The 26398-nt window shown below is 50.0% G+C and overlaps 2 protein-coding genes across 3 annotated transcripts in view; both read right to left on the minus strand.

The window, feature by feature from the left end:
• LOC140355682 (uncharacterized) overlaps positions 1 to 26398 on the minus strand; it is a 201693-nt gene that overhangs the window by 100129 nt on the left and 75166 nt on the right. The gene's annotated exons all lie outside the window — the stretch shown is intronic.
• On the minus strand, positions 940 to 26259 carry LOC140355923 (NACHT, LRR and PYD domains-containing protein 3-like). Of its 2 annotated transcripts, none has more exons than XM_072440575.1 (9): positions 26194 to 26259; positions 21795 to 21989; positions 16387 to 16426; positions 16098 to 16290; positions 14052 to 15945; positions 12287 to 12454; positions 9655 to 9825; positions 9523 to 9569; positions 940 to 1660 (listed from the first exon to the last, which is right to left on the minus strand). In XM_072440575.1, exons 2-9 carry the CDS (start codon positions 21977 to 21979, stop codon positions 978 to 980), a joined length of 3381 nt encoding a protein of 1126 aa, XP_072296676.1. In that variant the 5' UTR covers positions 21980 to 21989; positions 26194 to 26259; the 3' UTR covers positions 940 to 977. The 2 variants fall into 2 exon arrangements, with proteins under 2 accessions (XP_072296676.1, XP_072296675.1); XM_072440574.1 differs by lacking the exon at positions 26194 to 26259 and adding an exon at positions 17723 to 17923 and having other exon boundaries at positions 21795 to 22024.

Consider the following 26398-nt stretch of genomic DNA (forward strand, 5'->3'; position numbering starts at 1 on the left):
CTTTGAGAAACGTATTCACGCGTTTGTCTCCAGATTAGACACTGAACACTGTTTAACACGCTTTGTGTTTTTTGTTTTTTACCGTCGCCTCCGAGACGACCGCTGTTGTGATTTTGGCCGTTACAAAAATAAATTGAATTGAAAATTATAAAACGACTGTTACGGCTGCTCAATGAGTTCATCCAGAACGCTGCTGCTCAGGTCCTGACTAGAACCAGGAAGTACCATGAGATTAGTCCTGTGCTCAGGGACCGGCCTCCTGCTGGTGCCAGAGTCAGGACTAAACATGGACCGGCCTCCTGCTGGTGCCAGAGTCAGGACTAAACATGGAGCGGCCTCCTGCTGGTGCCAGAGTCAGGACTAAACATGGACCGGCCTCCTGCTGGTGCCAGAGTCAGGACTAAACATGGAGCGGCCTCCTGCTGGTGCCAGAGTCAGGACTAAACATGGAGCGGCCTCCTGCTGGTGCCAGAGTCAGGACTAAACATGGACCGGCCTCCTGCTGGTGCCAGAGTCAGGACGAAACATGGACCGGCCTCCTGCTGGTGCCTGAGTCAGGACTAAACATGGACCGGCCTCCTGCTGGTGCCAGAGTCAGGACTAAACATGGACCGGCCTCCTGCTGGTGCCAGAGTCAGGACTAAACATGGACCGGCCTCCTGCTGGTGCCTGAGTCAGGACTAAACATGGACCGGCCTCCTGCTGGTGCCTGAGTCAGGACTAAACATGGACCGGCCTCCTGCTGGTGCCAGAGTCAGGACTAAACATGGGATGTTGATGACTGGTTTAGATTTTTCTCTCTTGTTCTGTTTTATTGTGTTTATTTGATCCTGTGTTTGTATTTCTTTATTAAACATTAAACTTCATTTCTGTGGCTCTCGTGTTCCTCCTCCTGCTGCATTTAGAACGTCCACAGCACAGACTCAAGATCTTTATGAAGAATAAAGAGAAGCTGAAATATTTATGATGTAAAAGAGTCACAGAGGTCCACCAGGGGGCGCTCTCCTCAGATCCACCACAGACACAGAGTCACCTTCACACCACAGACTAAACCCAGGAAACAGAGGCTCAGAGAAGGAGGAGCTGGAGGTGTGGAGGAGGAACAGTTTTCCATCAGAGAGAACCTGATAGAAGGACAGAGATCCAGCCTCAGAGTCCAGGAACACAGACACTCGACCTGAGGAGGAGGAGGAGGAGGAGGAGGAGGAGGAGGAGGAGGAGGAGGAGGAGGAGGAGGAGGGGGAGGAGGAGGAGGAGGAGGAGGAGGAGGAGGAGGAGGAGGAGGAGGAGGAGGAGGAGGAGGAGGAGGAGGGGAGGACTGTTCGTCTGTTGTTGTGATAGAAAGAGTAACGTCCATCATAGAGGCTCAGACTCCAGGACTGATCATTGAGTCCAAACTCACTCTCCTCTCTCTTTCCTCTTCGTCTCTTTCCTCTGTAACTCACTGCTACATTAAAGCCCCTCCTCCCCCTCCAGTCCACCTCCCAGTAACAGCGCCCCCTCAGGCCAGTGCTGCTCATGACCTGAGTCCAGTCTGTAAATCTGTCCTCATGATGTGGACACTGCTGCTCCTCTGTCGTCATGGTAACTGTCCGTTTGTCCTCAGACAGTTTGAGTCTTCTGTGAGCTGTGTTTGGATCCAGAGAGAACTCACAGGAATCTGAGGACACAAACACATGACATGTTTAGGATTGTAGCTCTGTCAAACTGTTCTAATCATTTAGAGACTTGTTTATCATATTTGACCTGCATCAGTTATAAAACTATGACATTTGTACATTTTATTACAAACATGTTGAATACATGTGGAATATTCAGGTCTTTATCATATTTGATAAACACAAATGTAGATTCATAAAAGTAAAAGCTCATTTTATTGTTTTCAAGAATGAACTGAAGTCTTTTTATACATTTATAAAAAGAATTGTACTGGAGCCTTAAGACTTCAGAGAAAATATTGAGCTGAATGAACGTCCTCTTGTCTGAATGTTGTTTATGTTATTTATGATTCTTTTCTATCGTTCTGAAGCTGCTTGGATTGTTCAGTCTAAATCAACTTTTATTGTCACTTTGAATATTCAAATCAAAGTTTGGGGTAAAAAGGCTAAATTAAAGCTAAATCTTTCTTTTTGATTGTAAGAAACATCAATGTTCAGTCTCGTCACAAGTCGTATAAATGACATAAAGTGTGACATAAGTTACATCAATTATGACGTCATCAAAACAGCAAAAACACAAAAGTCAAATATAAAAGGAAACAATCATAGAAAATAATAAAATACAGATTTAGGGCAAATGTTTAGAATGTTTCATATCTTTGATGTTTTTATAAATGCTTTAAGTTCAATGAGGGAAATATTGATCCTGGAGTGATTTTGAAAATGTTGCTTTTATGGATATCAAACTTTCCAAGTGGTAGAATTAGATTTACAATACGCTTCATAGATTTAATGTTTATTTCTGTGCATGTTATAATATCTTTTGTCTTTGAATAAAGTTGTAGTGAGTTTGAACAGAAAAATAGCTGGTCACATGGTTCAAAATGTGAAGGTTTATGACATAAATCAAAGAGATGATGGACAGTTTGAGTTTGTCACAGAATGTACTTTTATCAGTGATATTGTCAGATCTGGAGATGATGCTGTTACAAGGCTAAATATTGTGTAGTATTTGAAATGACTTTCTCTTTGTTTGAAACACACGATTGGAGGAGATGACCAGGCTTTTTTACACTTCAATGGATTTGTTCCAAAAAGACTTCCTCTGGTGAAAGTTGCTTTGGCTCGTCAGTCACTTCATTATTATTTTGTGCATTTTGGATCCTCTCCTTGAACCGACACCTTAAGGTGGTGGAGGGGTTTGAGGGCCCGAATGATCCCGGGAGCTATGTTGTCGGGGGCTTCAAGCCCCTGGTAGGGTCTCCCAAGGCAAACAGGTCCTAGGTGACGGGTCAGACAAAGATCGGTTCAGAAGCCCCCTATGATGAGTAAAAGAACAAGGCCGGTTACGTCGCCCGGATCGGCGTCACCGGGGCCCCATCCTGGAGCCAGGCCTGGGATGGGTGCTCCATGGGGAGCGCCTGGTGGCCGGGTCTTACCCCACAGGGCCCGGCCGGGCACAGCCCGAAAGAGCGACGTGGGGCCGCCCTCCCGTGGGCCCACCACCCGCAGGAGGATCCATAAGGGGCCGGTGCAGAGAGATCTGGGCGGCAGTCGACGGCAGGGGCCTCGGCGACCAGATCTTCAGACACAGAGACTAACTCTGGGGACATGGAATGTCACCTCGCTGGGGGGGAAAGAGCCTGAGCTTGTGCGGGAGGTTGAGCGATACCGACTAGATATAGTCGGCCTCACCTCCACGCACAGTTTGGGCTCTGGAACCATCTCCTCGAGAGGGGCTGGACGCTCCACTTCTCTGGTGTTGCCCGCGGGGAGAGGCGGCGGGCTGGTGTGGGCTTGCTTATAGCCCCTCAGCTCAGCCGCCACGTGTTGGAGTTTACCCCAGTGAACGAGAGGGTCGCGTCCCTCCGCCTTCGGGTGGGGGACAGGTCTCTGTTGTGGCGGCCTACGGGTCGAAATGCAGTGCAGAGTACCCAGCCTTCTTGGAGTCCTTGGGAGGGGTACTGGACAGTGCACCGACCGGGGACTCCGTTGTTCTACTGGGGGACTTCAACGCCCACGTGGGCAATGACAGTGACACCTGGAGAGGGGTGATCGGGAAGAACGGCTTCCCCGATCTGAACCCGAGCGGTGTTCAGTTATTGGACTTCTGTGCTAGCCACGGATTGTCCATAACGAACACCATGTTCAAGCACAAGGGTGTCCATCAGTCCACATGGCACCAGGACACCCTAGGCCGGAGGTCAAGGATCGACTTTGTTGTCGTGTCATCTGACCTCCGGCCGCGTGTCTTGGACACTCGGGTGAAGAGAGGGGCAGAGTTGTCAACCGATCACCACCTGGTGGTGAGTTGGATCCGCTGGCGGAGGAGGAAGCCGGACAGACTTGGCAGACCCAAGCGCATTGTGAGGGTCTGTTGGGAACGTCTTGTGGAGCCCTCTGTCAGTAGGGTATTCAACTCGCACCTCCGGGAGAGCTTCTCCCATGTCCCGGGGGAGGTTGGGGACATTGAGTCCGAGTGGACCATGTTCTCCGCCTCCATTGTTGATGCGGCTGCTCGGAGTTTTGGTCGCAAGGTCTCCGGTGCCTGTCGTGGCGGCAACCCCAGAACCCGGTGGTGGACACCGGAAGTAAGGGATGCCGTCAGACTGAAGAAGGAGGCCTATCAGGCCACTCTGGCTTGTAGGTCTCCGGAGGTCATCGACGGGTATCGGCAGGCCAAGTGAGCCGCGGCTCGTGCTGTCGCAGAGGCAAAAACCCGGGCCTGGGAGGAGTTCGGGGAGGCCATGGAGGAGGACTATCGGTCGGCACCAAAAAAATTCTGGCAAACCGTCCGGCGCCTCAGGAGGGGGAAGCAGTGCCTCACCAACACCGTTTACGGTGCGGGTGGAGGCCTGCTGACCTCGACTGGGGATGTCGTCGGACGGTGGAAGGAATACTTTGAGGATCTCCTTAATCCCTCAGTCACGTCTTCCAAAGAGGAAGTAGAGACCGGGGACTCGGAGGCTGGCTCATCCATCACCCAAGCTGAAGTTACTGAGGTTGTTCGCAAACTCCTCGGTGGCAGAGCTCCTGGGGTGGATGATATCCGCCCTGAGTACCTAAAGTATCTGGATGTTGTAGGACTGTCTTGGTTGACACGTCTCTGCAACATCGCGTGGCGGTCGGGGACCGTGCCTCTGGACTGGCAGACCGGGGTGGTGGTCCCTCTGTTCAAGAAGGGGGACCAGAGGGTGTGTTCCAACTACAGAGGGATCACACTCCTCAGCCTCCCGGGTAAGGTCTATTCCAAGGGACTGGAGAGGAGAATCCGACCGATAGTCGAACCTCGGATTCAGTAGGAGCAGAGTGGTTTTCGTCCCGGTCGTGGAACACTGGACCAGCTCTATACCCTCCATCGGGTGCTCGAGGGCTCATGGGAGTTTGCCCAACCAGTCCACATGTGCTTTGTGGATCTGGAGAAGGCTTTTGACCGTGTCCCTCGGGGTGTCCTTTGGGGGGTGCTCCGGGAGTACGGGGTCCGGGGCCCTTTGCTCAGGGCTGTCCGGTCCCTGTATGACCGGAGCAGGAGCTGTGTTCGCATTGCCGGCAGTAAGTCAGACCTGTTCCCAGTGCATGTTGGAGCCCGCCAGGGCTGCCCTTTGTCACCGGTTCTGTTCATAATTTTTATGGGCAGAATTTCTAGGCGCAGTCAGGGGTCGGAGGGTGTCCGGTTTGGGGACCACAGGATCTCATCTCTGCTGTTTGCAGACAATGTTGTCCTGATGGCTCCATCAAACCCGGACCTGCAACATGCACTGGGACGGTTTGCAGCCGAGTGTGAAGCGGCTGGGATGAGAATCAGCACCTCCAAATCCGAGGCCATGGTTCTCGACCGGAAAAAAAGGTGGGTTGCCCTCTTCAGGTGGGTGGGGAGTCCTTGCCCCAAGTGGAGGAGTTCAAGTATCTCGGGGTCTTGTTCAGGAGTGAGGGAAGGATGGAGCGTGAGATCGACAGGCGGATCGGTGCAGCGGCTGCAGTGATGCAGTCGCTGCATCGGACCGTTGTGGTGAAGAGGGAGCTGAGCCCAAAGGCAAAGCTCTCGATTTACCGGTCGGTCTACGTTCTGACCTCACCTATGGTCATGAGCTTTGGGTAGTGACCGAAAGAACAAGATTGCGGATACAAGCGGTCAAAATGAGTTTCCTCCGCCGTGTGGCTGGGCGCTCCCTTAGAGATAAGGTGAGGAGCTCGGCCACACGGGGGGAGCTCGGAGTAGAGCCGCTGCTCCTCCACGTCGAGAGGAGCCAACTGAGGTGGCTCGGGCATCTGTTCCGGATGCCTCCTGGGCGCCTCCCTCGGGAGGTGTTTCAGGCATGTCCCACCGGGAAGAGGCCCCGGGGAAGACCCAGGACACGCTGGAGAGACTATGTCTCTCGGCTGGCCTGGGAACGCCTCGGGATCCCCCCGGAGGAGTTGGAGGAAGTGTCTGGGGAGGAGGAAGTCTGGGAGTCCCTGCTCAGACTGCTGCCCCCGCGACCCGGCCCCGGATAAAGGGGCAGAAAATGGATGGATGGATTTTGGATCTGTTCCATTTAATGATGATGTTTTTAGTTTGTACTTTTCTGACATTTTACATGTGATTTTAAAAGATGATGTTTATCCTGTTGGAAAGATTTAACAACAGATTTGAAATATTTATATTTAATGAAGTGGCCCTGACGTGGCTCAGAAGTGGCCCTGTAGTGGCCCTGTCGTGGCCTTGACGTGTCCCTGACGTGGCCTTGACGTTGCCCTGTCGTGGCCCTGTCGTGGCCCTGTCGTGGCTCTGTCGTGGCGCTGCCGTGGCCCTGACATGTTCCTGTCGTGGCCCTGTCGTGACTTTGATGTGACTCAAACGTGGCCCTGACGTGGCTCTGACTTTGCCCTCTCGTGGCCCTGTCGTTGGTCTGACGTGGCCCTGTTGTGGCCCTGTCGTGGCTCAGAAGTGGCCCTGTTTTGGCTCTAATGTGGCCCTGTCGTGGCCCTGTTATGGCCCTGACGTGGCTCTAATGTGGCCCTGTCGTGGCTCTAACGTGGCCCTGTTGTGGCCCTGAAGTGGCCCTGACGTGGCCCTGACGTAGCCCTGTCGTGGCCCTGACGTGGCTCAGAAGTGGCCCCGTCGTGGCCCTGACGTGGCCCTGTCGTGGCTCTGACGTGGCCCTGTCGTGACCCTGACGTGGCCCTGACGTGAGACACATGAGGGCCACGTCTCAAGTGGCTTAGACGTGGCCCTGTCGTGAATCTGTCCTGGCCCTGTCACAGCTCTGACGTGGCCCTGTCGTGGCTCTGAAGTGGCCCTGTCGTGGCTCTGTCGTGGCCCTGTCGTGGCCCTAACGTGGCCCTGTTATGGCTCTGTCGTGGCCCTGTCGTGGTCCTAACGTGGCCCTGTCGTGGCTCAGAAATGGCTCAGAAGTGGCCCTGGCGTGGCTCAGAAGTGGCCCTGTTGTAGCCCTGTCGTGGCCCTGTCGTAGCCCTGTCGTGGCTCAGAAGTGGCCCTGGCGTGGCTCAGAAGTGGCCCTGACGTGGCCCTGTCGTGGCCCTGACGTGGCTCTGTCGTGGCCCTGACGTGGCTCTGTCGTGGCTCTGTCGTGGCCCTGACGTGGCTCTGGCCCTGTCTTGGCCCTGTCTTGACTTTGATCTGTCTTGGCCCTGACGTGGCTCTGACGGGGCCCTGTCGTTGCCCTGTTGTGTCCCTGTCGTGGCCTTGACGTGGCCATGTCGTGGCCCTGTCGTGGCCCTGACGTGGCCCTGACGTGGCCCTGTCGTGGCCCTGACATGGCCCTGTCGTGGCCCTTTCGTGGCCCTGACGTGGTCCTGACGTGGCCCTGTCGTGTCCCTGACGTGACTCTGTCGTGGCCCTGACGTGGCCCTGTCATGGCCCTGTCGTGGCCCTGACGTGACTCTATCGTGGCCCTGTCGTGGCCCTGAATTTGCTCAGACGTTGCCCTGTCGTGGCCCTGTCGTGGCCTTGTCGTGGCCCTGTCATGGCCCTGTTGTTGCCCCGTCGTGGCCCTGACGTGGCCCTGACGTGTTCCTGTCGTGGCCCTGTAATGGCCCTGTCGTGGCTCAGAAGTGGCCCTGTCTTGGCCCTGTCGTGGCCCTGTCTTGGCTCTAATGTGGCCCTGTCATGGCCCTGACGTGGCTCTAATGTGGCCCTGTCGTGGCCCTGACGTGGCCCTGTCGTTGGTCTGACGTGGCCCTCTCGTGGCCCTGTCGTGGCTCAGAAGTGGCCCTGTCTTGGCTTTAATGTGGCCCTGTCGCGGCCCTGTCATGGCCCTGACGTGGCTCTACTGTGACCCTGTTGTGGCCCTGTCGTGGCTCTAACATGACCCTGTCGTGGCCCTGTCTTGGCCCTGTCTTGGTTCAGAACTGGCCCTGTTGTGGCTCAGACGTGGCCCTATCGTGGCCCTGTCGTTGCCCTGTTGTGGCTCTGAAGTGGCCCTGTCGTGGCCCTGTTGTGGCTCTGAAGTGGCCCTGTCGTGGCCCTGTCGTGGATCTAACGTGGCCTTGTCGTGGCTCAGAAGTGGCCCTGTCGTGGCTCAGAAGTGGCCCTGTCGTGGCTCAGAAGTGGCCCTGTCGTGGCCCTGTCGTGGCTCAGAAGTGGCCCTGTCGTGGCTCAGAAGTGGCCCTGACGTGGCTCTGACGTTGCCCTGTCGTGGCCCTGTCGTGGCCCTGACGTGGCTCTGGCCCTGTCTTGGCCCTGTCTTGACTTTGATCTGTCTTGGCCCTGACGTGGCTCTGACGGGGCCCTGTCGTTGCCCTGTTGTGTCCCTGTCGTGGCCTTGACGTGGCCATGTCGTGGCCCTGTCGTGGCCCTGACGTGGCCCTGACGTGGCCCTGTCGTGGCCCTGACATGGCCCTGTCGTGGCCCTTTCGTGGCCCTGACGTGGTCCTGACGTGGCCCTGTCGTGTCCCTGACGTGACTCTGTCGTGGCCCTGACGTGGCCCTGTCATGGCCCTGTCGTGGCCCTGACGTGACTCTATCGTGGCCCTGTCGTGGCCCTGAATTTGCTCAGACGTTGCCCTGTCGTGGCCCTGTCGTGGCCTTGTCGTGGCCCTGTCATGGCCCTGTTGTTGCCCCGTCGTGGCCCTGACGTGGCCCTGACGTGTTCCTGTCGTGGCCCTGTAATGGCCCTGTCGTGGCTCAGAAGTGGCCCTGTCTTGGCCCTGTCGTGGCCCTGTCTTGGCTCTAATGTGGCCCTGTCATGGCCCTGACGTGGCTCTAATGTGGCCCTGTCGTGGCCCTGACGTGGCCCTGTCGTTGGTCTGACGTGGCCCTCTCGTGGCCCTGTCGTGGCTCAGAAGTGGCCCTGTCTTGGCTTTAATGTGGCCCTGTCGCGGCCCTGTCATGGCCCTGACGTGGCTCTACTGTGACCCTGTTGTGGCCCTGTCGTGGCTCTAACATGACCCTGTCGTGGCCCTGTCTTGGCCCTGTCTTGGTTCAGAACTGGCCCTGTTGTGGCTCAGACGTGGCCCTATCGTGGCCCTGTCGTTGCCCTGTTGTGGCTCTGAAGTGGCCCTGTCGTGGCCCTGTTGTGGCTCTGAAGTGGCCCTGTCGTGGCCCTGTCGTGGATCTAACGTGGCCTTGTCGTGGCTCAGAAGTGGCCCTGTCGTGGCTCAGAAGTGGCCCTGTCGTGGCTCAGAAGTGGCCCTGTCGTGGCCCTGTCGTGGCTCAGAAGTGGCCCTGTCGTGGCTCAGAAGTGGCCCTGACGTGGCTCTGACGTTGCCCTGTCGTGGCCCTGTCGTGGCCCTGTCGTGGCTCTGTCGTGGCGCTGCCGTGGCCCTGACATGTTCCTGTCGTGGCCCTGTCGTGACTTTGATGTGACTCAAACGTGGCCCTGACGTGGCCCTGTCGTGGCCTGAATGAAATACAGGGACTCACACTTCCTCAGACCTGGGACCATCCACTGTTCTCCAGCAGGATCCAACCTGAAACACACAAGTCCAGTTTAGACCAGACCACAGACCCAGACCTGGACCAACCATGGACCAGAGACTGAACCAGGACCCAGACCTGAGAGAGTCCAGGGGGCAGTGGGGGTCGTCCCGTAGAGCGGTCAGGAGCTCTGCTGAGGGTCCTGGATGGTTGTAGCTCAGGTCTAACTCTGTCAGATGGGAGTGGGAGGAGCTTAGAGCTGAGGCCAGAGAAGCCCCGCCCCTTTCTGAGACAAGACATCCAGACAACCTAAAGACACACAGCATTACACTCATGTGGACACAAGGGACAGTGTTACACTCATGTGGACACAAGGGGCAGCATTACACTCATGTGGACACAAGGGACAGAGTTACACTCATGTGGACACAAGGGACAGCATTACACTCATGTGGACACAAGGGACAGCGTAACACTCATGTGGACACAAGGGGCAGCATTACACTCATGTGGACACAAGGGGCAGTGTTACACTCATGTGGACACAAGGGACAGCGTTACACTCATGTGGACACAAGGGACAGCGTTACACTCATGTGGACACAAGGGACAGTGTTACACTCATGTGGACACAAGGGACAGCATTACACTCATGTGGACACAAGGGGCAGCGTTACACTCATGTGGACACAAGGGACAGCGTTACACTCAAGTGGACACAAGGGGCAACGTTACACTCATGTGGACACAAGGGACAGCGTTACACTCATGTGGACACAAGGGACAGCGTTACACTCATGTGGACACAAGGGACAGCGTTACACTCATGTGGACACAAGGGACAGCGTTACACTCATGTGGACACAAGGGGCAGTGTTACACTCATGTGGACACAAGGGGCAGCGTTACACTCATGTGGACACAAGGGACAGCGTTACACTCAAGTGGACACAAGGGGCAACGTTACACTCATGTGGACACAAGGGACAGCGTTACATCATGTGGACACAAGGGGCAATGTTACACTCATGTGGACACAAGGGACAGCGTTACACTCATGTGGACACAAGGGACAGCGTTACACTCATGTGGACACAAGGGACAGCGTTACACTCATGTGGACACAAGGGACAGCGTTACACTCATGTGGCCACAAGGGGCAGCGTTACACTCATGTGGACACAAGGGGCAGCGTTACACTCATGTGGACACAAGGGACAGAGTGCATCATGGGAGCGTCTCAAATCAAATCAAATCAAATCAATTTATTTTTGTAAGGCCCAAAATCACAACAACAGTTGCCTCTGAGGGCCACAGGGAGAAATTAATCAATAATGTCTGTGGTGGCGATGAAGTCAGACAATGTCTGTGGTGGCGATGAAGTCAGACAATGTCTGTGGTGGCGAGGGACGATGTCCCAGGGTCCTCTGTCCTTAGACTCTCCTTCTCGGCCAGGAAAAACTACAAAAAAAACCTCTTTGGGAAAAAAGCGTAGAAACCTGGAGGAGTTCCAGTGAAGGAGAGATCCAACTCTCACAGACGGACAGACGGACACAAGGAGACTGGAGCTGGACCCACTCTTCAGGCAGATGAGGGACCGTCTGAGTCGAGCTGGACCCACTCTTCAGGCAGAAGAGGGACCGTCTGAGTCGAGCTGGACCCACTCTTCAGGCAGAAGAGGGACCGTCTGAGTCGAGCTGGACCCACTCTTCAGGCAGAAGAGGGACCGTCGGAGGCGAGCTGGACCCACTCTTCAGGCAGAAGAGGGACCGTCTGAGTCGAGCTGGACCCACTCTTCAGGCAGAAGAGGGACCGTCTGAGTCGAGCTGGACCCACTCTTCAGGCAGAAGAGGGACCGTCGGAGGCGAGCTGGACCCACTCTTCAGGCAGACGAGGGACCGTCGGAGGCGAGCTGGACCCACTCTTCAGGCAGATGAGGGACCGACTGAGGCGAACTGGAGCCACTCTTCAGGCAGATGAGGGACCGTCCACACAGGGCAGGGACCACTTCACCAGGGGAGGGGCATCTGGGTCCACAGGTCCTCAGAAGTGAGAGAAAGAAAAGAAGGCGGTGAACAGTTTGCAAGTGGAATCAAAAAATAAATATTGTTTGATAGCATAAGTAGTCAGAAGAAGAAGAGGATAGTGCTCAAGCTGTCATACTTCCCCCAGCATAGTTACTCCTAGGGCAGCGTAGCTGAAGCTGTGGGTTTATCTTTATGTTCCTAACTACTCTGACCATAAGCGATTTCGAAGAGGAACGTTTTAAGCCTGGACTTAAATGAAGAGACTGTGTCAGCATATTTAACATGGGTCGGGAGCTGATTCCATAACACAGGAGCTTGGTAGCTAAACGCTCTACCTCCTACAGTACTTTTAGAGACTCTTGGCACCACCAGAAGGCCAGCATTCTGAGAGCGAAGAGCTCTGTTTGGATGATATGGTTCTATAGCATCTTTGAGGTAGGATGGGGCCATGTCATTTATGGCTTTGTAGGTCAAGAGTAGAATTTTGAATTTGATTCTAGACTCGACGGGGAGCCAGTGAAGAGACTTCAGCACTGGCGTAATGTGCTCTCTTCTTTTTGTTCCTGTTAGTAATCTTGCTGCTGCATTTTGAACCAGTTGAAAGCTTTTTATGGAGCTTTTAGGACACGCTGCAAGCAGGGAGTTACAGTAGTCTAATCTAGTCGTTACAAATGCATGGATAAGTTTTTCGGCATCACTTTTAGGCAGGATTCTTCTGATTTTGGCGATGTTGCGCAAATCACCTGAGAGTCTCCAGTCTGTAGGTGGCGCTCTTCAGTCCAGAACACAGCAGCTCCACTCCTGAGTCCTGGAGGTCGTTGTGAGACAGATCCAGGAGTGTGAGACTGGAGGAGCTGAGGACTGAGGCCAGAGGACCACAGCTGTGAGGGGACAGTCCACAGAGGGGCAGACTGAGGACAGAGAGGGACATTAGAGACTAGAACCATGACACAAGAGTTTAAAGTGCAGATGAATTTCATGTTTCTCTAATTCTGACTCAGTTGGTCCCTGTAGTTAAATTAATCATATGTTGAGTCTTTAACATATAAATATATATATTTAACATATAGAGAGAGAGCAGGAGACATGAGTCTGGAGCGTTTCCTAGACAACAGAAATAGAAATGGAGCTGGAGGACTTCCTTGGCGTTCTGAACGTGATACAGAGAATCTCGATGTAGTGTTTGGATAGAACATGATACAACTGTTTATGTTTTTGTGCAGCATTTTAACTGTTCAGACAAATCTGGAGCCAAAACTAAAATAGTTTTACAAATAAAGTCATGCTCAACATAATCAAATGCTTTGTAAAAGTCCAGAAAAAGAATGAGTCTTTGTCAATATATTCAGAGTGATGGATTCAATCAAAATCAGTCTCATATTTGAGCCTTTTGGCCATGAATCCAGTTTGTGTTTCATTTATTATTTCATTTAAACTGTTTTCATTCAAGTATTTGAGATAGAATTTTGTCATCAATATTTCACAATGTTTTTGTCTCCAGTTTCCAACATAAAGAGATCTTTGCCTGGTTTGGGAATAAGACAGATTGTTCTCTGCTTCAGACTTGTTCACATTTCTTCTCTCTTAAAACTAATGTGAAAAAGCTCCAAAAGTCTCTTTTCAACTCGGATCCAAAAGTGCAGATAAAATTCCACTGTGAGACGTCACATCCAGGGGATTTAACCTTTTTCACTGATTGAACTGCTTCAGACAGTATTTGTGTCATAAATATTGGTCAAATGCGTCTGACTCACACATAGTTATGGACAAATAATCACAAAACAAGTCATGGATCTCACATTAAACAAAAACAAACTAATTATTCATCTTTTTGCCTGTGATGGAGCTCTTTTTCCAGCTCAAGCTAAGCTAAGCGGCTAACGTTGGTGACTTTACAGCTAAGGCTTTATTTAACAGTGGTTTCTTCATAATCTGGGCTGGACAGTGCTTTGTTTAAACAGCTCTTTTGCTTCATTCAGTCGTGTTGTGTCCAGGTAAAGACCTGTCGCTGTGGTTTTTCACACACTCGCAATGCATTCTGGTCTATATTGACCGCTCTAGTGACCAGCGCTGGACATTGCTTTTAAAATTGTTTAACCTTTCACTTAAATGGCGTGATCCTTAAATAGCGCCCTCTGTAGGAAAAAGTGTGGACCTTCAGATGCACTGACACTTATTCTGACAGTTTAAACAATCATTTAACAAACTGAAGGTGTTATCAGGAATTATTATTTGTCAAATCATAACCATAATCATAATCAATTTAATGGATTTTGGCCCTTGTTAACATTATGGTTGCCAGGCAACAGTTGTGGAATCATCTCTACATACGTCACATCTGCTGCTCATGTCCAACCAGGAAGTAACATTATAAACATCAAAATGGTCAAATTGGAGAAAAACAGACTAAATGTTGAGTCAAAACTTAAATATAATCATGTTCACTATGTTTATGTGAAAAGTATAATCTGACCTGTCATATGCACTTTAAATACAGTCTGGACTCACAGGACTTTGGTGGAGGCTTTGATCACCGGCAGCAGACCCAGGAGAGCTGTCTCTGAGGCCCGGTATTTCCTCAGGTCAAACTCCTCCAGGTCTGAGTCTGAGGATAGTAAAAGGAAGGACAAAGCTGACCACTGAGCAGGAGAACTTATCCTGGAGAGACGTTCTCCTCTCATGTAGTCCTGTATCTCCTCCATCAGACTGAGGTCGTTCAGCTCGTTCAGACAGTGGAGCAGGTTCAGACTTCTCTCTGCAGACAGACCCTTTTCATTCAGCTTCTCTTTGATGTACTTTACTGTCTCCTGATTGGTCCCTGAGCTACTTCCTGTCTGTGTTAGCAGACCCTGCAGCAGGCTCTGATTGGTCGACAGAGACAGCCCCAGAAGGAAGCGCAGGAACAGGTCCAGGTGTCCGTTTGGACTCTGTATGGCCTGGTCCACAGCAGAGCAGTAGAAGTCTGCCTCAGACTCAGGACTCTCAGAGGAGTGTGGTGGTGACAGCAGGTTCTCTCCAGAGCTGAAGAAGGTCTGATGGACGTGAAGAGCAGCCAGAAACTCCTGCACACTCAGATGGATGAAGCAGTAGACCTTGTCCTGGTACAGGCCTGGCTCCTCTCTAAAGACCTGTGTGAACACTCCGGAGTACACTGAGGCCGCTGCAGCGTTAAGCCCACACTCGCTCAGGTCACACTCATAGAAGATCAGGTTTCCTTTCTGCAGCTGCTCAAAGGCCAGTTTTCCCAGAGACCGCACCATCTCCCTGGTCTCTGGAGTCCAGTGAAGGTCTGCCCCTGATCCCTGGTGATACTTGATGTTCTGGACTTTGGCCTGCACCACCAGGAAGTGGACGTACATCTGTGTGAGAGTCCGGGGCAGCTCTGGTCTCTCTGTTTGTTCCAGAAACTTCTGTATAACTGTGGAGAGGATCCAGCAGAAGACCGGGATGTGGCACATGATGTGGAGGCTGCGGATGCTCTTGATGTGGGAGATGACGGCTGTGGCCTCGTCTCTGAACCTCTTCTTGAAGTACTCTTCCTTCTGCGGGTCGGTGAACCCTCGCACCTCTGTCACCATGGAGATGCACTCAGCAGGGATCTGATTGGCCGCCGCGGGGCGCGTGGTTATCCAGAGGCGAGCGGAGGGAAGCAGGCTCCCCCTGATAAGGTTTACCAGCAGCACGTCCACTGAGACGGACTCTGTGGGGTCGCTCAGGACCCGGGTTCGGCTGAAGTCCAGAGGAAGTCTGCACTCGTCCAGACCGTCAAAGATGAAGAGCACCTGGAGCTGTTGGAAGCTGCAGAGATCTTTGGATGGACTGAAGAAGTGGTGCAGCAGCTCCACCAGGCTGAACTGTGTGTCTCTGAACACATTGAGCTCTCTGAAAGTGAACGGGAACAGCAGCTGGAGCTCCTGATGGGCCCTGCCTTCAGCCCAGTCCAGACTGAACTTCTGAGTCAGCACTGTTTTCCCCACGCCGGCCACGCCCTTGGTCAGCACCGCTCTGATTGGTGCTTTTGTCTCTTTTCTCGTTAGTTGCTTGGTCTGGTCTTCTCTTACTGGCCAAAGTCCAGCAAAAATATTTTTGAATATTAAAAGTGGTGTCTTTATTCTGTTCTTCTGTTCTGTTTGAATCGGGCAGTTGTGGTCAGGCTGTTTAAAGATGTCTTCACATGTGATGGTGGTCTCTGGAGCGGCCGCTCTCCTGGACGCACTCTCCATGTGTCTGACCTCGTGTTCCTGGTTGACCTCTGAGGCTCCGCCCTCTGTGATGTAGAGCTCTGTGTAGATCTGGGTCAGGGGGGCGGAGTCTCCTGCTTTGGCCACACCCTCAAACACACAGCTGAACTTCTGCTGCAGATGAGACTTCAGTTTATCTCCACAAACTCCAACAGTGTTTCCTGAATAAAGACACAAACAACTGTCAACTCAAGCTCCTTCTGATTTGTGAAAACGTCTTCACTAAAATGTCAAATGATCTACTTTTAATTGTAAAGTTAAACAGATCAGAGCCTGGAGCTGTTCCTCAGATGGACAGTAACAGAGTTCTTACTGTCCTGCAGGCGCTGGGCCAGCTGCTCCTGGTCCATCCTCCTCAGGAAGTCCAGGGTGATGTTCAGAACCGCCTCTCTGCTGCTCAGCTCCTCCCCCTCACTCTCAGAGCATTCTGGGTAATCTGAGGCCAGGAGCCTGTGGAGCCTCTGCAGCTGCTCTTTGACAAAAGTCAGGACGTCCTCCTCTAGACGCTGGAACAGAACAATAAGAGAATAGTTTGAGTCACAGAGAGAACCTGAGGAGCGCCCCAGAGAACCCCACACATGCTGCGGCCGTGGGCTACTCACTCTGAAGATGGCGTCCAGCTGCTCCTTTGGGACTGGCTCCCTGTCAAACCATAAAATCATCATTATTTCTTTGTTTCAGACTCATGGTCCATAAAAGAACACAATAAGACAGGAGACAAGAATAAAAGGGTCCTAAAAGACAGCTCAGTGTTTGATAAAGAGCAGTGATACTGAACAGCACTAAACCTGGGACTCACCAGCATCGCCACCAGAGAGTTCATAGAGTCATTTAGGCCACACATGAATTTATACATCAGGTTTGTCATGAGAGTGTGAAAAGTGTTGACAAGAGCCTGACAGAACAGGAGCCTGGCACTACTGGCCCTGGGCTTTTTCACCAGCATTCTGAGTCAAGTCAAGTTTATTTGTAGAGCACCTTTCATGCACACAGACAACTCAAAGTGTTTCACACAGAAAACAAGCACAAACATTTAGGACAGAGAGTGACTTATAACTTGTGTGTTCTCAGACTGCTTCATGTTAAATCACGTGCAGAGGCAGAAGAACCCTGGAGTTCACTTGAGAGGGAACTGTTTGAAAAGAACTACAGTATTCCAATAGAAGAGTTTGAGGAATGATTGTGCTCCTTGTTTCATGTGTTCAGGGGCTTTTAAGTGTTGGACAAAAGGTGAATTGGAGATAATTAATTCATTATGAATTTACAGCTTTTCTGTAACTATAGTAACAGAGTTTTAGAAGAGAAGTAATACATATGTGAGCTGAAGATGAGTCGTCAGAGGATTATATTAACTGTCTATCTTGTCTTTTAATGAGTGTATTTTAAAATGTTAATGTTTAATCAAATAATCAGTTTCTAAGCTACTGTGCATGAGGGTGTTTTATTTTGAAAAGCACAATAGCCTTTCCCAGTATAAATGCAACAGTAGCGGGTGTAAAAATACAACTCTTAATGTAAGATACTGTCCACATGCATCAGTAAGAAGCAGTTCTCTCATCACTGTAAGTTTACTGCAGATTTACAGCATTCTACATTCTGCTCTTTACCGTATAGAAACACTACTTTTTCTTACAGTGTGTGGGTTCTTTGGTCAAATGCAGCTGAAAAACAATGTGAATCATAAATCCAAATCCATCATCTACAGTGGTCCAGTTGTTTGACTCTCATGTGTTCAGTCCTGGTTCAGAACAGATGATTCTCTGAGACTCTGTACAATCTGTAGAAGACCCTGTGATCCTGTCCCACCTGAACTCATCTGTCTCACACTGAGAGCAGCTCCATTCAAACACAGGATCACTGTTTGCACTGATGAAGGATGAGCAGCAGGTGGCGCTGTCCTGAGAACATGTCCAGAGCTCTGGATGAAGCAGGTCTTACCTCTGGTCTTCAGGAGGAACTTCTGTAAAGGTCGGAGGATGTTCATTGGAGCGGTCACTTTTCAGAGACAGAGAGCTGGGAGCAGGTCCAGGTCCAGGTCCAGGTCCAGGTCTGGGTCCAGGTCCAGGTCCAGGTCCAGCTCTGGGTCCAGGTCTGGGTTTAGACCCGGGGCCAGGTCCAGGTGGGTCCATGTTGTAGGAGCTGGAATCAGAAGAAGAGTCCATTTGAACAGAACATACAGAGATGTCTCTGATGTTCAGGAGGATTCCAGGACAAAACTACTGACACGACTTATACTAGAGCTCTGGAACGTCTGAGGAGAAGAACGTACGCTTTACTTGACCTTATTATTATGAGTAGAAACTTATTAGTGACTCATTAATCTTGTGGGTTTATGACATCATAAACAAGCCAAAGTTCCACAGGTAAAAATAGTCAAACTCACACATTTGTACAATAGTTTCATGAGAGCACGAGGCTCCTGTTCCACTGAGTCACAAATGAGAGTCTTACTTCTGGCTCTTCTTTTCTCAATACTGTGCAGTGCATTTACAGTCAAACAACACAACAGCTGGAAATGGCCCATCTTCATGAGCCACTTTCAACTTGGTCCGTCCCAGTTCAGGTCAAAGTGTAAATGATCCACAGCAGCGTCGACCGTCAAACTTCTCAAAGTCCAAAGACGAGCTCAGATCGGCCAAATGTCACAAACTACATTCTTATAGTTTATCCAAGACAAAAGTCACAAAAGTCATTATTCCTCCTGTAAGTCAAACATCCAAAACAAACCAACTTCCAACTTTAGCCAGACTATAGTCTACAAATGGTCAGACTACGTACTATTTTATTAACTTATGGACTGTACAGCCTTCTTAATCTATTTATTTATTTATTCTGGACTAGTGTTTTGTATCTATGATGGCTTTTACTCTGTATTTCATCTGCTGTATTTTTACACTTATAACTGTTTGTATACTTGTTATCCATGTCTCTGTGTCTGGAGCACTAGTCGTCTCTGTTATGTCACTGTCCATGTGTGTGTGAGCAGCCCACTCTTTATAACCTGCAACCAAATCTACCCTCGGGTACCAATAAAGTTACCTTACCTTACTCCAGTCCACTTAGTACAAATTAGACATTTTCTGGAATATTTGGACTATTAAAATCTCACAAAATTCAACTTTTTTAATGGAAGATTAGTGTGTTTGAACTAGAAAATATTTCATCCTTTTTTCTTCTCTTCATCTACAAGAGGCTCTAATACACTTCATCCAGGCAAGAAAGAAAAGGACAAAAAGTGAATTAAAGCAAAGACATTATGTGTGCCAAAACTTTATAAAATGTATTTACAAAAAAACAGGGTTGAGAGCAAAATGTGGGGAAAAAGGCAGATGTAAATGTGACTCGCCACCCTTAAAACCATCGGCCCCGACCAAACGGAGAAAAAGACCAATTTAGCTGTTTTTTTTCAAATGTGGGAAGTTGAAGTTATGAAGGAGCCCCTCCCCCTCCGTGCTTCAGATAACACTATTGGTTGTCTTAAAAGTATACATTAAGCTGTTAAAAATGGGTCCACCTCTCCGCTCGGCGCGTTACATATTTCCAGCAGCGCAATGTTGTTATTTTTCAGCTGGAAGCACATGGCTACTTATTCAGCTACTTATTCAGCAGCAGCTACGTGTTCCTCGGAGACATTTCATTCATTTCTCCAGACTTTCTCCAGAGCTTATGATTCTACACTACTACATCCACCAAATGCCTAAGACGAAAGTGCCCCCGGTCCTCGTGGCGTTTGTTCCTGCGCTACCCGCTGAGTTCGGCTTGTTGTTCCGACCGGAGCCGGGCGGAGCTAAGCTAAGCTAAAACCCTGCACTGTTCAGCACTGTGAGATCTGCAGCACTGGACCCCTGCATTGCATTGCAACGGAACTGAGGTACTTTTACTCTAAAGGATTGCTTTAACGCTGTGTTTTATGGTGGTTTGGTGTTAGTTTTCGTGATTCTCGTCACTTTTGCCTCGGGCACCGGAGCAGAGCAGAGCTAAGCGAAGCTAAAACGCTGCTTCAGCAGTTAAACTGACCGCCAAAGGGCTCTCTGGTAAACTTGATAGTCTGCAGACTAATAGGAAATCATTAATAAATAAGGCCTCTAATATTAAACGGACAATGCAGAGTTTTATTGAAAATGGCGAATATTTAATGGTTCAAGATGCTCTTAATGAACTGGTTTTAAGTTTTGGCAAAACAAGATGTGATTTGTTAATGTGAAAATACAGTTTAATTTAACTCTGTGTTTGTGTAGATTGTTACAGTTAGTGTTTAGTGTGATAAACATTTCTTAAAGGTGCCATAATTTTTTTTCTTTTCAGAGCTTTTAACCTTCTTACATTGCTATTTGTGCTTCATATTTGTCCAGAGTGTTTTTTTGATTGATTCCCGCAGTGTTTCTATAACAGACTATCTCCTTTCCTCCAATCTCCAAACTGACGGGCGGTGGGGCAAGACCGCGTCATAAGGGCAAGCACGCGTCATCCCCCCTCACCCCCTCGCCTGTCGCCTCCCGCCCCCTTCCTCCCCGGCTCCGCGCTGCGCTGCTGCAGGCTGTGTCTCCCTACAAGCCCATTCCGGAGTTTTTCTGCTTCGATTTACTACGAAACACGGTTCAAAGAGGCCCAAAACGTCATTAATGATATCGCACTCTTTACTATTATCACAATGGTGAAGGTTTATGTGGCAGTTGATGCAGCAACCGGGAAAATAAACGGAGAGAAGTTCTATCCGATACCGAAAAACCAGGAAATAAGAGCGCAATGGACATAAGACTTATGTCCATATATATACATATATATATATATATATATATATATATATATATAAAATTATATCTGTTCTGCGCACGCTGTAGAATAAACACGTTTTTATTCAGTCTCAAAGTAGATTCTCTCACTCACTCCGCGCTGCTCCGCGGAGCTTACAGCACACAGCTGTGGGGCCTACGTCACGGGTGGGCGGGGCACACACGCGCTCTGAGACTACGTCACGGGTTGGGCGGGGGAGCCAGATCGCTCTTCACAAGGGTGGGGCAAATATCAAACCAAGCCGTCTGCATTTCCGGGTGGGTGAGGGGGTCCAAGGTCTGGGTGATATTTATAAACTATTATGTTAAGGGTGTTGCACAACACTTATTATTATGAATTATACACTTAGGATAGACTATGAAACGTGAAAAAAAGCATGTAATGGCACCTTTAAATCTAAGGTATTTCTGAATGCACCAAAAACAGTGTGACAGTGTGAGGAGGGGAGGGCTTATCTTAATGAGATGCAAATGAGCCCCCCTGTGACTCTGGGCTCAATCTTTAGAGGCCGTTTTCTCTGTAAAAAACTCTCAGAGGGGTTTACATTCAAATGACCACAATTTATTCAAATATTATCAGATGTGCATGACTGAGACATCATTGCATAGCTGAGACCAACATCACATGATCTCTCTGGGTGGAGTCTGCATGTTCTCCCCGTGTTACCGTGGGTTCTCTCCGGGTTCTCCGGCTCCTCCCACCGTCCAAAGACATGGATGTGTTAGGCTTAACTGGTAACTCTAAATTGGCCTTAGTGAATGAATGTGAGGGTGAATGTTTGTCTGTCATGTCTATGTCTCTGTGTTGACCCTGCAACGAGTTGGCCACTGTCCAGGGTGTACCCCGCCTAAGGCCCGAAGTCACTGGGATAGGCTCCAGTCACCCGTGACCCCGAAAGGGAACAAGTGGTAAGATGGTCACAAATGTTATTTATCTTGATTTCCATGCTTCATGATTCCATACATCTTGCTTCATATATTTGATGCCTACAGTTTATCTACTATGTCAATGTAGTAAACATAAACATTGAATGAAAAGGCGTGTCCAGACTTTTCTTTATGTCTAAGTCTGACCCTCTGGAGCACATGAACATGACAAAGCAGGAAAGAAGATCAACTTGAAGAACGTGTTTGATTGAGGAGGCAGTCGTACAGTAACAGCCCCACTCACTTTGTCTCTGTTTATCAGAGTGAAAAGAACTGTTCAAATGTCTCACCTCTGGTCTTCAGGAGGAGCTTCTTTAAATAATGGAGGAAGACCCTTAGAGCGGTCACTTTTCAGAGACAGAGAGCTGGGAGCAGGTCCAGGTCTGGGTCCAGGTCCAGGTCCAGGTCCAGGTCCGGGTCCAGGTCCAGGTCCAGGTCTGGGTTTAGACCCGGGGCCAGGTCCAGGTGGGTCCATGTTGTAGGAGCTGGAATCAGAAGAAGAGTCCATTTGAACAGAACATACAGAGATGTCTCCTGTTTAGAAGCTCTGTTCTCCAGATGTGGACTTACTGTGTCTCCCTCTGCTGGTCACATGACCACATTACACTCAACTGCCTGTCACTTTGTACAAATATTCTTCCTCCTTAATAGTGTATTATAAATGATTAGACTGTGATTAAAGCGGGACTATATAAAGACCTTTAAAGTCTGTAAACAAACATTCTAAATTCCTGAACGGAGCAAAAGTTTCAGTGGAACATAATGTGATTTCACTGGAGAAACTGGGATTAACCTCAGAATATCACAAAATATGACAAATCCAGGTGTTTGAGTCAAAGTGAAAGCCTCAGAGACGTGTGAGTGACATCAGAGCTGCTTTAAACACATTTAACACTGGATTTCACAGCATTTGTTTAATTTAAAGGAGATATGAAAGACAATACTAATTCCGGCGCCGGTGAGGCTGGCTGCTGGGTTACAACGCGCTCTTCCTTTTCCAAACTTTTCCAAACTTTTTATGCCCTATTTATTGTATTTTTTTTAGCATATTTTTACATACATCCACTTGCTGGATGTGTACACACCGACACGCGCTTGACACACGTTGATTCAAACTTTATTCGCCAGGATTATTGTGTTTTATTTTTGTGCCGCGATGTGCGCTGGACTCGCGCCCCTCCCCCGGCGGGTGTACGCAAAGGAACAGCTGATTTACCTGCGAGGTGGCGCCGGAGCTGGTGCGGTCTCTCCCGGAGGAAAACACTCCATACGTGGGAGATATTAAGAAAGACACGGAAGAGCCGGCGAGCTGGTGCCAAGCTCCGGGAAAAGAAGCGCCGTTTCAGACCTGCACTCCCAAAGATCGTCATGGGAAACGTGAGGTCGCTCCACTATAAGACAGCGGAGCTGGCGAGTCTCACAAGGTACGAACGGGAATACAGAGACTCTAGCATCATTTTGCTCACAGAGACCTGGTTAACCCCAGCTTTGGACCATTTTCACCTCCTGCGCGCAGACCGGACGAGGGAGAGTGGAAAGAAAAGAGGGGGAGGCCTGGCGGTGTTTGTTTATGAGAAGTGGTGTACACATACACATAGTGTACACCCACATACACCCAGTATGTTACCTGCCCCACCAGAGACAATAGAACATTGGACTTGTTCTTTTCCAACACCAAGGAGGCTAATTCCACCTCCCCCTTCCCTCCCCTGGGCAGCTCGGACAACCTTGTACATCTGAGGCCTGTGTATGAACCCATCGTGCGCAGGCAGCCTGTGGTGTCCCGTGAGGTGAGGATGTGGTCTGCTGAGAGCGAGGAGGCTCTGAGGGACTGCTTCAGCACCACTGTCTGGACTGAGCTTTATGACCCACATGGGGAGGACATCAACACCATCACAGAGTGCATCACGGACTACATCAACTTCTGTTTTGAGAACAACGTTCCCTCCCGGACGGTGCAGTGTTTTCCAAACAACAAGCCATGGATTAACCGTGAACTGAAGGCTCTGCTGAAGGAGAAGAAGAGAGCCTTCAGATCAGGGAACAAGGAGGAGCTGAGGACTGTACAAAGGGAGATGAGGAGGAAGATCAGGCAGGCTGAGGCCGGCTACAAGAGGAGGATGGAGGAGCAGCTGCAGCAGAAGAACATTCAGCGAGTGTGGAGGAGCCTGAAAACCTTCTCAGGCTTCAAGGTCACCCCTGTCCAGACAGAAGGGGATCTACAGTGGGTGAATTAACTGAATTCTCACTTCCTGAGATTTGATCACCAACCCCTCCCCCTGCACAGCTGCTTGCTCCCTCTTCCACAGCTGGACAGTGGCCTACACCCTTTCCTCTTCACACCTCTGCTCCGGCCCATCAGCTCCCCACTTCACCTGGACTCACCGATCCCCCCAGCACACGGTCCCCCTGCCATCCAGGGACTGTGTCTCAGCAGCACAGGTGAAGAGAGAGATGAAGAGGATTAAAGTGAGGAAGGCAACAGGACCTGACGGCATCAGCCCCAGGCTCCTTAAGTCCTGCGCAGATGAACTGTGTGGAGTTATGGAGCATGTCTTCAACATGAGCCTGAAGCTGAGGGTGGTACCACAGGTCTGAAGACCTCCTGTCTGGTACCTGTGCCTAAGATACCGCGCGCCAAAGACCTCAACAGCTTCAGGCCAGTGGCTCTCACGTCCCACCTGATGAAGACACTGGAGCGGCTGGTCCTGGACCACCTCCGCTCCACCGTGAGCTCAGCCATGGACCCGCTGCAGTTTGCATATCGGCCTGGCATCGGAGTGGAGGACGCCGTCATCTCCCTGCTGCACCTCTCTCTCTCTCACCTGGAGAAGCCTGGCAGCTCTGTGAGGATCCTGTTCTTCGATCTCTCCAGCGCCTTCAACACCATCAGCTCCTGAGGGACAAGCTGGAGACGGCTGGTGTGTATGACCTGCAGAGTGGATCCTGGACTACCTCACGGACCGACCCGTGTTTGTGAGTGGTGTTTTTGGAGGCGTGGAGGGGAAGGGGCTTGACGTGGGAGGCGTGAAGGGGGCGGGGTCTGACACTCTGACCTGCAGTGTGGGGGCGCCCCAGCGCACTGTCCTTGCGCCCTTTCTCTTCACCCTTTACACTGCAGACTTCAGACATGACACGGACAGCTGTGTCCTGCAGAAGTTCTCTGATGACTCTGCCATCATCGGACTCATCACGGACGACGATGACGCGGAGTACAGAGGACTGGAGCAGGACTTTGTGGACTGGTGTCAGCGGAACCACCTCCTCATCAAAGACCAAGGAGATGGTGGTGGACTTCCGCAGACGCCACCCCACGCCCCCCTCACCAGTGAACATCCTGGGACGGGACATTGAGAGAGTGACTCATACAAGTACCTGGGTGTTCATCTGAACCACAAACTGGACTGGACTCATAACACAGACTGTACAGGAAGAGCCAGAGTCGGCTCTACCTCCTGAGGAGACTGAGGTCTTTTGGAGTGACAGGGCCACTCCTGAAGACCTTCTACGACTCTGTGGTGGCATCAGCTCCTGTAGGTGTGGCCTGCTGGAGCAGCAGCATCACAGAGAGGGAGAGGAAGAGACTGGACAGAGTCATCAAGAAGTCCAGCTCCGTCCTGGGCTGTGCTCTGGACTCGGTGCAGGAGGTGGGGGACAGAAGGGTCCTGGCTAAACTCACATCTATGCTGGACCATGAGTGTCGCCCCCTGCAGGACACTCTGTCCCCTGCAGGACACTCTGTCAGCTCTGGAGAGCAGCTTCAGTGACTGATCCACCCTCGCTGTGTGAAAAGTTTCACAGGTCTTTCCTTCTGCTGCTGTCAGACTTTATAACAAACACTGTTCGTCCTGAACATGTGTAATACTGACTTAACCATGTGCAATACCATCATATTCAGGTGGATATAACTGATGTAAATAAGAGTGTTTACTTTACCATTATTATTAGTATTATTTGTCTCATCACAGCTACTTTTATTTTATTTTATTTCACCTTTATTTTTTTGCCCTCCATTCCCTATTAAGATATGAGAGGACCTGTTTACAGGAGTTTTGTTGATAAGAGTCTTTGTTTTTGTTTGTAAGAGTTTTTCTATTAAGAGCGTTTAAAAAAAAAAAAAAAAGTTGAAAAAAAACTCCCTTTAAGTTATTTGTCCTTTTGCTCTGTATCTACCTGCGTTGTAACACCGAAATAACCCCATTATTGTGTGGGCATTAAAGGCATATCTTATCTTAAATGTATTGTTTTTAACCTAAACTAGTTGTGATCAAATACTTGAGCTGGTATGAACCAAAACCATGTTTAAAAGAGTCGACACCAGGTCCCAACAGGAGGCTTCAAACCTGTTTTACTGGATTCATATGTCAGACTTTTCTAAACATGTCGTCTAGTTTTAGACTTTAGACTTTATTGTTCCTCAGGGGAAATTCTTTTCCACAAACACAGAAGTCGTTTGACAAAAGCACAAACAGACTAAATGTCTTTAGTTTGACATGTTGAAGGTTCTAATGTGACTTCCTGGTTGGACAGATGTGACATACGTAGAGTTCATTCACACTAAGCTCACTGTAAACAAGGACCAAAGCTCGTCTCATTTACATCAGAGTTATTGTTTTACAAATACAAATATATGAAAAAGGATCAATCTTTGTTCCATTATTTCATGTGTTAATCATAAGAAATACTCACTGCGTCAGCGTCGTCTCTGAACAACTTTACTTTGACTTCCAACAGTCACGTGACCTGCACCGCACCTGTCTCTGTGACAGGTGCAGTGGCAGGTTTTTCCAGTTTGTTATTTAACACTTTGTTTCCTGTAGTCTTTATTAGACAGGAAAGGACAGAGTGAAATGGGGCTGAGAGAAGGGAGGACATGCAGTAACTTGTCTGAGTC

This window comes from Eucyclogobius newberryi, unplaced genomic scaffold (genome assembly GCF_026437365.1).
Source record: "Eucyclogobius newberryi isolate DKJ021-1_F unplaced genomic scaffold, fEucNew1.0.hap1 SCAF_12, whole genome shotgun sequence".
Taxonomy (NCBI): Eukaryota; Metazoa; Chordata; class Actinopteri; order Gobiiformes; family Gobiidae; genus Eucyclogobius; species Eucyclogobius newberryi.

Excerpts from the sequence above, each read along its gene's own strand:
- LOC140355923 (XM_072440574.1), bottom strand. The coding sequence starts at position 22,012 with ATGGACTCTTCTTCTGATTCCAGCTCCTACAACATGGACCCACCTGGA. Across the intron at positions 9,826-12,286 it reads TACAGACTGGAGACTCTCAG|GTTGTCTGGATGTCTTGTCT; the intron begins GTGATTTGCGCA and ends GTGTGTCTTTAG. Across the intron at positions 1,661-9,522 it reads GGTCCCAGGTCTGAGGAAGT|ATTCCTGTGAGTTCTCTCTG; the intron begins GTGAGTCCCTGT and ends TTGTGTCCTCAG.